We start from the raw sequence: 12,224 nt of genomic DNA on the forward strand, positions 1-12,224 counted from the left end.
TCATAGAGAACTGAGAGCTAGAACTGGATGAAAGCCTGAAAGAGAATCCTTCTTGCTGTCCCTTTTCTGAGCTCTACTTGGAGTTATCTGTGGCCCAGACTTGGCTTTGGTTTCCAGTACAGAATGACCTCCTTGGTTAAAAAGATGTTTCTCAGGGAAAAAATGCTGGCAGGTCCTTCCTCACTGCCTTACCTTCCACATCCTCTCCCAAAGGATTGAACTATTGGTAAGTTTTTGGGGATATCTTTCTGGAATGCAATATATTTGTTCAACAGATCTCTGTCTTCTCTGTGAGCAAAAATTAACATCATTATTCCTACGTTAACTGGGAAGCTGCAACACAAAAAGGCAAAACAATCCAACAGAAACAGAGCACAAAATATCCCCAGGTCCCTGTGTCCAGCACAGGTCACCCAGCTGGAGGTTATCCCAGTGGCTCACAAACATCCCTCTTCCAAAAAATCCTGACCTTACATCTCAGGCTGGATTAGGAAAACAAAGCAGAACTATCAAAGGCCAAATTCCTGCCTCATTCAAACCTCAACTCAAACTTTATGCAGCAAGATTTAACACTTGCCGTGATTTTTAGGGGCAGTGGTTTTTTTCCACATGGGATTTTGTGGGTAACAAAGGCACGACTTCTCAGGCAGTTTCAATAATTGTGTTATATTTAACAGCACCAAATAAAAACACAGCACTTGGATCAATATTATCCTCATGCTTTATTCCATAAATAAACTCCATTGCTTTGTGAGCCGCTTGATTTTACTTCCAACATGTACAAATAAAGATTGAAATATTTTTTTGGAGGAAACATGACAGCTGGTTTGAGTTCTGCAAGTTTTGATGCAAACATCCTTCTTGGCACCACTCCTTCATCTGCCATTTCTAGAAACACTTCGTGCTCACAGAAGTGGAGTAAAATGTATGTGACAATGAAAAAATGTGGAAAAAGTGTTATAAACAAAAAATTTAAATTTTTTTTTTTTAATGGGAGAGCTTGCTAGGTAGTTTCACTGTATGAACAGGAATGGAGTTCCTCAGAAAGCTGAAATATTGGTCCCTTTTGGAATGTTAAGTATTAATGTGAAACTGCTGTGGCTCTGATGATGTGGTAACGCTATTTCAACTGGTTCCTAAACATAACAAATAACAGTTTTCTTCAAGGATTTAACTCACAGGAAATCAATTAATAAAATATTTCAGAGAAATAAGTTTTTCTGGGCTATTGCTACAGAGAAGTGTACTTTAAAAAAAATTAAGATAAATAATACCTCTGTAATTCAGTATTTGCATTAAAAATTCTTAAAATTATTTCCTGTGGGTAAAATGACCAAAAGGTGATGCTCTGGAACAGCTGTGCTCCCTTTTAGGCTGTTTTTGATTACTTGAAAGTTGCCTTAAAATTTCAATTGAAACATAAATGATCCTTCTTTATACAAAAGAGCCAAAGATAAGAAAAATACCTCCAGGTAATTGAGATAAGAGTTAATTTTATGGCTTATCTAGCAGTCAAAGGCATTCAAGATCCAATTAGGATGATGGGCAAGAGACTCCTTTGTCACTCCGTGTTTCTGTGAAGGAGCTGGTCCAGTAATTGCTAGGGGAAAAAAAAAAAAAAAGCAAAAGTGCTTTAAAATACCATTAAAATCCATGAGGTGATAGAAATCTTTAGCGATACAGGAGTTGGCATCCCCGACTTCAAATTTACTGGCTCCATTTGCTCCAGAATTAACAGGAAACCCTCACCTTTTTAAACATCTCCACACGCAGCCTGTTACTCTGGATGAGGATCCGCTTCTGTTTCTCTTCTTGTTTCTTTTTAACCTCAGGTAAATTGTCATAAATCCTGTCAGGAATTCAGGAAGAGGAGTTCATGTCATCCCCAGGACTCACAAATAATTAATGTTTTCCTGTAGGGAGTGTTTGCCTTCCATGCAACACTTGTAATGGGCATCTTTAAGTACTCAAGTTTGATTTATGGCACGGGAATGATGAATTATTAACTATCATGGTTTGATACTAAATCTGGCTGGTTTCAAATCTTGTTGAAAATTCTAATTTTGGAATTAAAAAAGTAAAGGAAGAGATGGGATCAGGTGATTTCAATGCAGGAGCTTCTAATGAGCTCAGTGAAGTTGGATTCCATTTCTAGCAACAAAATTCAAACTTTCAAACTGGAATCTGGGCTTTCTTTCTTTTTTTCTTTTTCTTTTTCTTTTTTTTTCTTTTTCTTTTTCTTTCTTTCTTTCTTTTTTTTTTTTTTTTTTTTTTTTTTTTTTTTTTTTTGCCACACAATATCAAGCACTCATTTTCAAGTAATTTTCTAAAATATAAGAAAACTATCATTATAAGTCTGCAAACTGTTTTCATTTTTTCACTGTCATTAGGAACACTTTTTACCGAGGACAACACAATTTTTCCGTTCTAAAAATAGCAGGAGTTGCCATTAAAAAGGTGACTTCTGATTTTTTTTTCCATTAAAATCAGTGATAAATTTCCCAGGATTTAGAAGAGAAATCTGGACAGCCCTGGTTTTGCATGAGCACAAAGCCTGTTTAGTTCTGGGTTCTCCTCAAAATATTTTGCAATTCCAAGTCCTTGAAGCAGCCTGTTTTGGCTGGGGGTTGTATTTTAGAGAAGAGGAATGGGACACATCTGAAACAGGTACAGATTCCTGGTGGCTTTTGCAGCTTCCCCTGCATGAAGTGCCATGCAGTTAAAGATCAGACACCACATTCCTCATCATTTGCTGTCATTCCCATCCTCTGGACCATAATCGGGGCAGGGGGAAGCCAAAGTGACCTCACTGCTTCCATTTCTGGGTGTTCAACATGAGGGACCTGCTGAGGATTTGGTTTTCATGCCATGAGTGCCCCATGCTGTCTGAACCTGCTGGAAAAGGGGTGTTGAAAGGCCAGGGCTGCCCAAATCTGAGCTGATACAGCAGGGAAAAAAAAAATATCCATGGACAAACTCTAAACTAGAGGGATTTGTACCTTTTAGATCTCATGTGCATCTCCTTCTCGGGGATGACTCTTTCCTTTGGTTTGAAGAGGTTATCTGGCAGAGAGAAAATAAAGTTAGTACTGGAGGGATCTGCTTTTACTGAAATCCCAATTGTCATATTCCACAGAGCCCCAGTTTGCCATTTCTGGTTAAAGTTTTGAAGGCTGAAAGCCAGATCCAAATCTCCAAATCTCTCCAGATCTCCCTCACAGGCTCCTGCAGGCAGTTGCACCCTGGCTGCCTCCTCAGTGTGTCAGGAACCTGCCCTGGTACAGTTATTTCTGATTGAATTTACACCAGTTTTGCAGGGCTGTGGATAATTATCTGAGCTTTAGAAGGAGGAAAATCACATTACTCCTTCCTGATCAAGTATGAAGAGATCTGTGTTCATTCCAGAGAGCATTTCCCTGGATACAGGAAAATAATTTCTGATCTGAGCAGAAATTGGTGGTTCTCAGGGGCAGGTGATTTTAACACCTTCCTTGCAAAAATGGGTTCTGAATGAGAAGGGAGAGTGTTTGTACAAGGTAGGGAGCCAGGAAATAAATGAGATTGTTGTTGTACCTCTGGGTAAAATCCATGGAATCACAGAATGGTTTGGGTTGGAAGGGACCACAAAGCTCATCCCATTCCACCCCTGCCATGGGCAGGGACACCTTCCACTGTCCCAGGCTGCTCCAACCTGGCCTTGGGCACTGCCAGGGATCCAGGGGCAGCCACAGCTGCTCTGGGCACCCTGTGCCAGGGCCTCTGAACCCTCCCAGGGAACAATTCCTGCCCAAAATCCCATCTAAATCTCCCCACTGTCAGCTTAAAGCCATTCCCTGTGTCCTGTCCCTCCATCCCTTGTCCCCAGTCCCTCTCCAGCTCTCCTGGAGCCCCTTTAGGCCCTGCAAGGGGCTCTGAGCTCTCCTTTCCAGGCTGAACAATCCCAAATCGCTCAGCCATTCCTCAGAGCAGAGATGATCATCCTTCCAATCAAAAATCAAAGAACAATCAGAAATTCAGAACTGAGTTTCAATTCTGAACTGGTGCAGTTTCCAAAGCACAAATTGTGCAAGGAGAGAGGCTCTGAAGTCTCCTCTGCCTCAGGACTGACTTTCCCCCACTCAGCAGTTGTCTACACTTAATCATCCTTGTTAAATCTTCAGTACACACAAGCCACATGCTCGATTTGCTAGGAAAACATAATTTGTCTTTTATTTATTAGTGTTCTAACACTCCTTTACGTGTTGATTCACTTAAAAAGAATAAACAACTTGGATGCTGCTGCTGTCCAAATAACTCTGAAAGAGCAGGGAGCAGATTGTCTGTGACCCAGAGACACCTTCCATTATCCTAGGTTGCTCCAAGCCCTGTCCAGCCTGGCTTTGAACTCCTCCAGGGATGGGGCATGATGACATATTAATATTCCAGACCTTTGTGTGTAGCCACCAGAAAAGGAAAAACCCATCCAGGGGTTTGCAGACCCACTTCCTATTCCATATACAGTGTGATAAAGGGATAAAATGTATTTTTCCTTCAAGTCCCTAAGTCAGGGTGGCCTCTGTTTTCGATTTCTGGGAAGCACCAGAGAGGCTGGGAGCTGTGCAGGTGCTGGTGCTCCAGAATAATCCTCTCCTGCTGGCACAGAAGGGCATCAGACCCATCACTGCTCTGGAGCAAGAGGTGTGGCAAATCCATCCCTTAGAAGGGTTGGATTCAAAAGAGACTCTGGGGGAAAATCCTCCAAGGAAATAATAAATCCACCTCGGTTATAAAAACGCCCTTTGTGAAGCAGCGTGGAGCCACGAGGTTAATTCTCATGGCCAAACATTCCTGCAGCATCTCCCAGTTTGCTGCTTACCAGGAAAAACCCAAGTGCAAACATCAAGGCTGATCCTTGATGGATTGTAGGATTAGGATTCAAAAGTTATATGAGAAATAAATAAAAAAAATTGGTAGAAATGAGAAAATAAAAGTCGTGTGTGCATTTAAATAGTTGTTCATCCTCGACACTGAGAAGAAAGCACATTTCAAAGGGGAAGGGCAGCAAACACTCAGAGCTGAAATAACCTGCCCAGCTCATCGTGGAGACCTGAATTAAAGCTCTTTCCTGGCAAGCAAAGATCAAATGGGCCATGAGGTGGACAATTCCCCAAGCTGACAGGCTTCTAAATTGTGTTTTAGCTGTTCCTTATCAAAACTCCTTATCAGATTTCACAGCCTTGGGTGACTTTTGGAGACAACAGTTGTGAGTGAGGGAAAAGGAGGGATTTCAGAGCAGACCTTCAGCACAGCCAGGGATGCACCACAGTCAAAAGAAGCTTTAGACAGAGAGGACTGAATCACCTCGTTGGTGTTTTATTCACAGCCTGAGAAACTCCTGAGTTTCTGGCTTTTACAAGTGGTCTCACATCTCCACTAAAGCAAACTGTAAATGAATGTAAATGGGTCGTCCCTGTAAAACATTTTAATTAATGCTAAACTGCACCTCCAAGAGGATGAGTAACTCTCCTGCTTGGCAAGTCGGTAAATATTTAGACAGAGAACAGATAAAATGATTGTGTTGGAACCAGCCCCTGACTTCCTATTTAGCACTAAATCACTGGAGCACTTAGAAGAGGAAAACAGTGACAAAATTTATCATAATACACACAATATAGATACATTTTCTTCTAACATGAATGTGAATTCTCAAAGTTTGGTAGGAGCTAAAATATGCTTTGAGGGTGTGTGAAAAGCAAAGCACTGCTGGTGGTGGATCTCTAATTTAAGTGCTCTTTTACTGAATTGAAAAAACAATTCACAAAAAAAACCCACATTTGCCCAGAGAAATCCTGGGATACAGAATATTTTTTTAACATTGGGGGTTTTTAAATCAACAGTCCCCTAAAAAATAAATTAGCCTTTAAGATAGATGTGGAGGTGATGTTGAGTTTGATGCGCTCATGGATTTTCCTGGGAATTCATGCAGAGTATTTAAAGCAGTGCCTACACCCAGGGGTGCTGCCCAAACTCTGCACATCCTCTGGCAGTGACTTCATGCACTGAATTGTATCAGCTGCAGTCAGCACATGAGCTTTTGGTGTTATTGACACAAAATGCAATAACCCATGAGTTAAAGGGTTGAGGGTAAGGCTGCCTGGGCTGCTGCTCACCCCACAGAAATCCTGAAGCTCACAAGTGCTCCTTGCCCCAGGAGCACCCACAGGAATGTGGTTCCCAGGTTTTCCAGCTGTTCAGGTTTCTCTTCCTACTACTGAGACTTCTGAGCTTCCTCAATATTTCAGTCTTTATGGAAAACATTAGTAGTATCTCTAAAAAGCTGTAAAGTTGAGAGATTTATGAAAACATTTTCGTATCAGAATTATTTTGGGGATGTTGCTGGAGATTTCAGATTCAGAAAGTCAGAATCCTTCTGAATTCAGAGATTTCAATCTCTGTTGCTCAGAGATTTCATCTCTATCCAAATGATACTTAAATATTCATGGATTTTATCCAGAAAAACAACAAACAAACAAAAAAAAATTAGCATCTTGCCTGGCCTTCCTAAATCTTTCTAATATAATTAGAGCACATAATCCTAAAAAAGCCATTTTCCCCCTGCAAAATTAGCAGCTTTTGAAGAAGGTGTTGCAGAGTTAATATTAATTTAATTATATCTTCAAAACAGGTCACTCCTATTCCTAATTCCATTTTCTGACTCTAGCTTAGACTTGATTCAGAGCTGCCAGCCAACAAGGCCAAAAGAATGGAAAGCGCTATTAGAAGTTTTAATGAGAAAAGGAGAGTGACCCAAATAGTCACAGCTGAGCACCAATGTGAAGACCACGAGAATACACCTTGGTGGCTGCAGGATTATTGCAAATTCTCTGATTGCCACCTTCTCCTCCCTCAGCCCAAATAAAAACCTCCCTGGCACAGGGCTGCTGGAGAAACCCACCCCTAAAAAACCCAAACAGACAGCAATCCTCACCCTCCAGGCTCCTCCAGTTCCCAAAAAACTTTTGGGGAAGGTTTAGCGGCAGGACTGAGGGGATATAAATTGTATCCAAGGTATCACTGAAGATTGAAGCTTTGGATGCAAATCCAGAGGAGCTCAGCCGGCTTCATGGTGGAGTTGAAGGGTAACCTTCAACTTCCATGGGCAATTCCAAAGAGCAACCTCCCCGTCAAAGGACAGAAAAAGGAAAGGTAGGAAAAACCCCCAACGTGCCCGAGAAATGGCGTTAAACCTCCGAAAATGCCTGTGCACACCAAGATCACAGGGCTGTTCATTATGCAGATTTAAAGGCCTATAAACAGCTGGTAGTCCTGTCACTGCAGTAATTACATTACGGTTTTGGAGATTTAAATGCAGTTATTTGAACATTGTTTCTATTCAGCTCGTCACAGTGGGATCTCTAATTTGTTCGACACAGTCAACAGCAGAGTTGTCTATCTTGGACTAATTAGCACTCTCAGAATTTAGCAGTCCCCATTACCCAGCACAAAGGCGGCCTGAGAGCTGCAGGTTCTGTGCCTTCAAAGAGCTCTTGTGACGATCAGATCTCGTGCAGGATAAACATTTTCCTTTTCCCGAGATTACTTTCAGTGTTTTGTAAAGCCCCGCTCGTGAAGGACAATTAAAGACTGGTAAACAACGCGGGGTTTTGAGGATGGGAAGGTGAATGGGAACTGCACAGATGTTGGCATTTATATGGAAATGATGTTGAATGCCAATTATTTCTTTCTCTTACAAGAAACCGAAGTTGTAACAACACTGTCAAAACACGGGGAAACCCTGCTAGTCAATAAGTTCATGTTATCAATAAAGATGTTTTAGGCTGATAGAATAATCTCTCTGGAAGAGAGAAAAACCTCTGCAGGTCTTTGCTCTGGGTGTAAATTATTTTGTTGGAATAAAAGTTGCAAGACCAGAGGGAAGCACATTTACCAAACTTATTTCAGAGAGAGGTAAGTGCAGCAAACTCCTCAAAACACCTTTGGGCTGCAGTTCAGGCCCCATTTGCACCTAAATAAAGGCAGGAACCCACCTCTCTCCGTCCTGGGCCACCCTCCTGTGTGGGCACATGGGGAACGGGGCAGAGAATGTCCTGTTGAGGTGGAAAATGAGTTGGATAATTGCTGCACAGTCAGTGCTCGAGCCAAGAGTGCTGCATGACCTGCTCCTGCTGCCCGCCTCGGATGGGCTCTAATCCATCCTGGGGTCACTCTGGCAGGTCAGTGGAAATTAAACCCATCAGCCAAGCTGCTCTTGGGGGCAAGACCTCTGGAAAATGCGTGAGGGTGTGCTGGCAGTGAGCACTGGGAACCTCAGAGCCATAAAGAGCTTCAGCTCCACAAATTGTAGGACATCAGGAAAGAGAAAAGAAAACCAAGAAAGGAAGGAAATAATCAAGAAACAACCACAAGATCACAGCCTGACCCCAGAGGTGCCATCAATACAAGCCTGAATGCTTAAGCACGTTTCCAGGTCACCCTTTTACCCTCCAATTCCCAATGTTGTTCCAGAGGGTGTTGCTGTGAAGGAGCAGCCTGATTCCCCAAACCGGGAAAGCTGTGGGAGGGAATCTCTGCATTTGGCACAGATTTCTTTCTTAAGCGAACAGAGAAGCTGTGGCTGCCCCTGGATCCCTGCAAATGTCCAAGGCCAGGTTGGACAGGGCTTGGAACAACCTGGGATAGTGGAAGGTGTCCCTGCCCATGGCAGGGGGTGGAATGAAATTATTTTAAAGGGTTTTTTTTCCCAGCCAAACCATTCCATGAAGACTTTGCCTGGGCCAAAGCTTTCTGGGGATGAAAGACTCTTTCTCCACTAAGAGATTTGCTGCTGGATTCCCTATAAACGGATCCATCAGCAATGGGTCTGTCATCAGCAGAGACATCAAAAGCACAGAGACATCCAGTGCCCCTTCTAGGAACAAAAACTTCCCCACCCTGGGTCTCATTGATAACACCAGTCCTGCTGCACAACAGCATCCACCAGGACAAATCCTAAAATACCAATTTTCAGGACTCAGAGCAAGTTAAATATGCTCAGCAATGTGGCAGAGCCCTCTGTACTGCAGCCTGCAGGGCTGTGCTTTATCCTAGGATTGGATTTCCAGCATTAACTCCAGTTCTGCTTCAATAACAGACACACGACACTTCTGTCATTATAAAAATATTAAGGTCTCACAAACAGAAAACCACACGTGGCTACACAAAGGCAGATGAGTTACAGAAACCAAAGATTCTCTCTAGACAAATTTACCTTTAATGACCAACCACCGAAAGATGGAAATAGTCATTAACTTTTATAATTAATGAATATATTTCAATATTATGATTTTATTACTCATTAAACAAGCATAAAGATTAAAATTTCATTGTAATTTAAGGAGAAATAGATTTAGCCTTTCATATTTTGTTTCATAAATTATTTGCAGAGTGGTTTGGGGGATTTTCAAATATGATCAGCCAGAATTGGGAGATTTTTGCCACTTCTAAGACAGATGACAAACTCCTGGTCTACTGCTGGCAGAGCTGGCAGAGTCATCACACTGCACAGCCCTGAGAGATCTGATTCCAGGTGAATTAACTTGGATAATGGAAACGGTGAATTAATTCTGTTGAGTCTTTAAGATAGAATTCATCCTTTGTGCTGTGTTTCCTTAGGTTTATTTAGCTCTCCCTATAAAAACCCAGCAGGTCTCTGATGTAGGACAGACCACTGGAAGTTGGAATTCTCCAGGAGCCCTGAAATGGAGCTGCACCTACCTCTCCTGCACCCACCCTCATTCCCCAGGGAGCCAAAAACCTGTTTGTGTTTCCTCAGGTTGAGGACATTAAATATTCCCTTTCCTGCATCCTCCAGGTGTCTTTGTTAGTTTGTTTAATCTTTTAAATTAATTTACTTTTCAGTAGAATAATGTATCTTCAAGCAGCCACAGATTTAAAACCAAGATGTAAAAAAGAATACCAGTCAATCAAATAAATCTTTGTTCTTTAGCCAACTGAATTAATTAGCACCCAGATGGCAATTAAAAAAAAAAAAAGGAAAAAGAAAAGAAAGGCAATTTGTTTAACATCTTGAGCTTAGATAACATTTACAGAGGTGCTGTATGGGCTGTGAGGGAGAGAAGAGTTTTCCTCACTGGGGTTTGAAGCTGTTTGCCACAATCTAATCAGTTTCAAATAGGAAATCACAGAGTCTGGATGCCTTGATTTAGCAGGGCTGGGCAGAGCAGAGCTCTTCCCCAGCTCTGGGATTTCTGACAGAAGTGGCAAATCCACACCTGGAGCTGGGGCTCCTATCCCAAATCCCACCTGCCTCCCTACTGTCACCTCTGTCCCCAAACTGATCATTCTGTGAGCTGGGAGCAGATGAAATGTCATTTATTGCCATCACCCCCACAACCAGCAGCAAGTGACAGTGACAAAAAGTCCCCAAGGAGCTGCCAGAGAGTACAGGAAACTCCTCATCCCCACTAACCCATCTCTGAGCTGCTGGGAATTTCTGCAGGAGCATCTGGACAGATGCTGGAGAGTGAACCAGGAACTGCAGCTCTCATGTTTCTTCTCAAATTCAATATGGAAATTTGTCTTGGGTTGTAATGCAAGATCTAACCAAAAGTATGTTTTCTATCACCAGCTGTTAAACCAGCTGGGGCAGTGTTCTGTTCTTTATCCCTTCCAGGCCCCATCCTCCCTCCAGGGGATCTCTGCTGTCCATGGGCCATCCAGGCTCACTGCAGGGCTGATACAATTCCATCAGCCCATGGGGAGATGCTCCACCCAGGGGGAGGAGCCCAGCATTCCCACCTGGATCAAACCTGGCATTTAGAACAGCAGCACAGCCTGTTTGCACTGGATTGCCAGAGGAACACCAGACCCATCTCAGCACCACTGGACCTTCAGAGGAAAACTACACCCTGCTACAGGATCATCTCTGCTCCAACAGAACCACATCTGTCACTGCAGGAGGACTTGACTGGGCTGACACCAACACCCTGATCAACAGGGGGTCAGGTTGTGTTCTGACTCTGTCACTGTTTTCTTTTTTTGTTTGTTTCCTTTTTTTGTACTACTACATTTTTATTTTAATTTTCCTAGTAAAGAACTGTTATTCCTATTCCCATATCTTTGCCTGAGAGCCCCTTACTTTCACAAATATAATAATTTAGAGGGAAGGGGTTTACATTCTCCATTCCAAAGGAGGCTCCTGCCTTCCTTAGACACCTGCATTTCCAAACCAGGACAGAATTCCATCTAGGATTTCTAAGGCAGCCAGGGACCTGCTGCTGGTCACAACTCACCACTGAGAGGGTCAGGGATGGTGAATTGCTTCTTTTTGCTGGGGGTGGACATGGAGAGCTTTCGAGCAAGCACTCGGGGGGTGCCTGGAGGAGCCTCCCTCTGCTGGGCCCTCCTCAGCTGCACCATCAGCTCCAGCCTCTTCAGCCTCTTCTGGGAGCGGGAGATGAACTGAGGGTTGTGGAGCTCCAGGGCTTCCTACAGCAAACACAGAAACTGCTTTATTCTCACATCATTCAAAGGAAGGAAAAGGTGTGATGGGCATCGGACTGAGTTCAGTAAGAGATTATTACAGTGATGAAAATGAGTTTGGGTCTGGGTTGGAAAGGACTTTAAAGCTCATCCCCTTCCCTGCCATGGCAGAGACACCTTCCACTGTCCCAGGCTGCTCCAAGCCCCAGTGTCCAGCCTGGCCTTAGACACTGCCAGGGATCCAGGGGCAGCCACAACTTCTCCAGGCACCCTGTGCCAGGGCCTGCCCACCCTCACAGGGAACAATTCCTTCCTAATATCCAATCTTACCCTGCCCTCTGGCAATGGGAAGCCATTCCCCCTTGTCCTGTCAAGTTTATACATTTCTACGTTTCAAATTACATGTTTTTACATCCAAATTCAAGTTCTTGATGTTTTGCCTGTTTCCTTTTCTCACCCCACCACCAAAGCAACTCGTCACTGACAGTTCACAAACTTTCCTGTTTATTTAGATTGTCAGATCTCTCCATGGCTGATCCAGAAAGAAAACACTTCCCAGTCAAAGGCTGCTTCAACATTTAGGAATGTCTTAGGACAGAGGAAAGGAGCAGAGATGGGTCTGCAACATTTGCTGGAGGAAAAGGCAGGAAAGTCCATGTGCTGCTGGAGCCTGGTACCAACCTGGGCCATGTTCACAGCACAGCTGGTGCTGGAAGCTCCAGGCACTTGGGAAACTGGGAATT

The 12,224-nt window shown here is 43.2% G+C and overlaps 1 protein-coding gene across 1 annotated transcript in view; it reads right to left on the reverse strand.

Annotated features, from left to right (window-relative positions):
* Window positions 1-703: 703 nt before the first annotated feature.
* LOC310912063 ((E2-independent) E3 ubiquitin-conjugating enzyme FATS) overlaps window positions 704-12,224 on the reverse strand; it is a gene marked incomplete at its 5' end in the record, with an annotated part of 59,967 nt that continues 48,446 nt past the window's right edge. Inside the window, 4 exons of the mRNA XM_083866275.1 lie at window positions 704-1,600; window positions 1,750-1,849; window positions 3,000-3,063; window positions 11,292-11,487. Of these exons, the coding sequence (XP_083722401.1) occupies window positions 1,562-1,600; window positions 1,750-1,849; window positions 3,000-3,063; window positions 11,292-11,487 (399 nt within the window). The 3' untranslated portion in view covers window positions 704-1,561. The remainder of the gene's footprint in view (window positions 1,601-1,749; window positions 1,850-2,999; window positions 3,064-11,291; window positions 11,488-12,224) is intronic.

The sequence above is a fragment of the Zosterops lateralis genome, assembly GCF_965231275.1.
Source record: "Zosterops lateralis genome assembly, chromosome: 8".
NCBI classification, from domain to species: Eukaryota; Metazoa; Chordata; class Aves; order Passeriformes; family Zosteropidae; genus Zosterops; species Zosterops lateralis.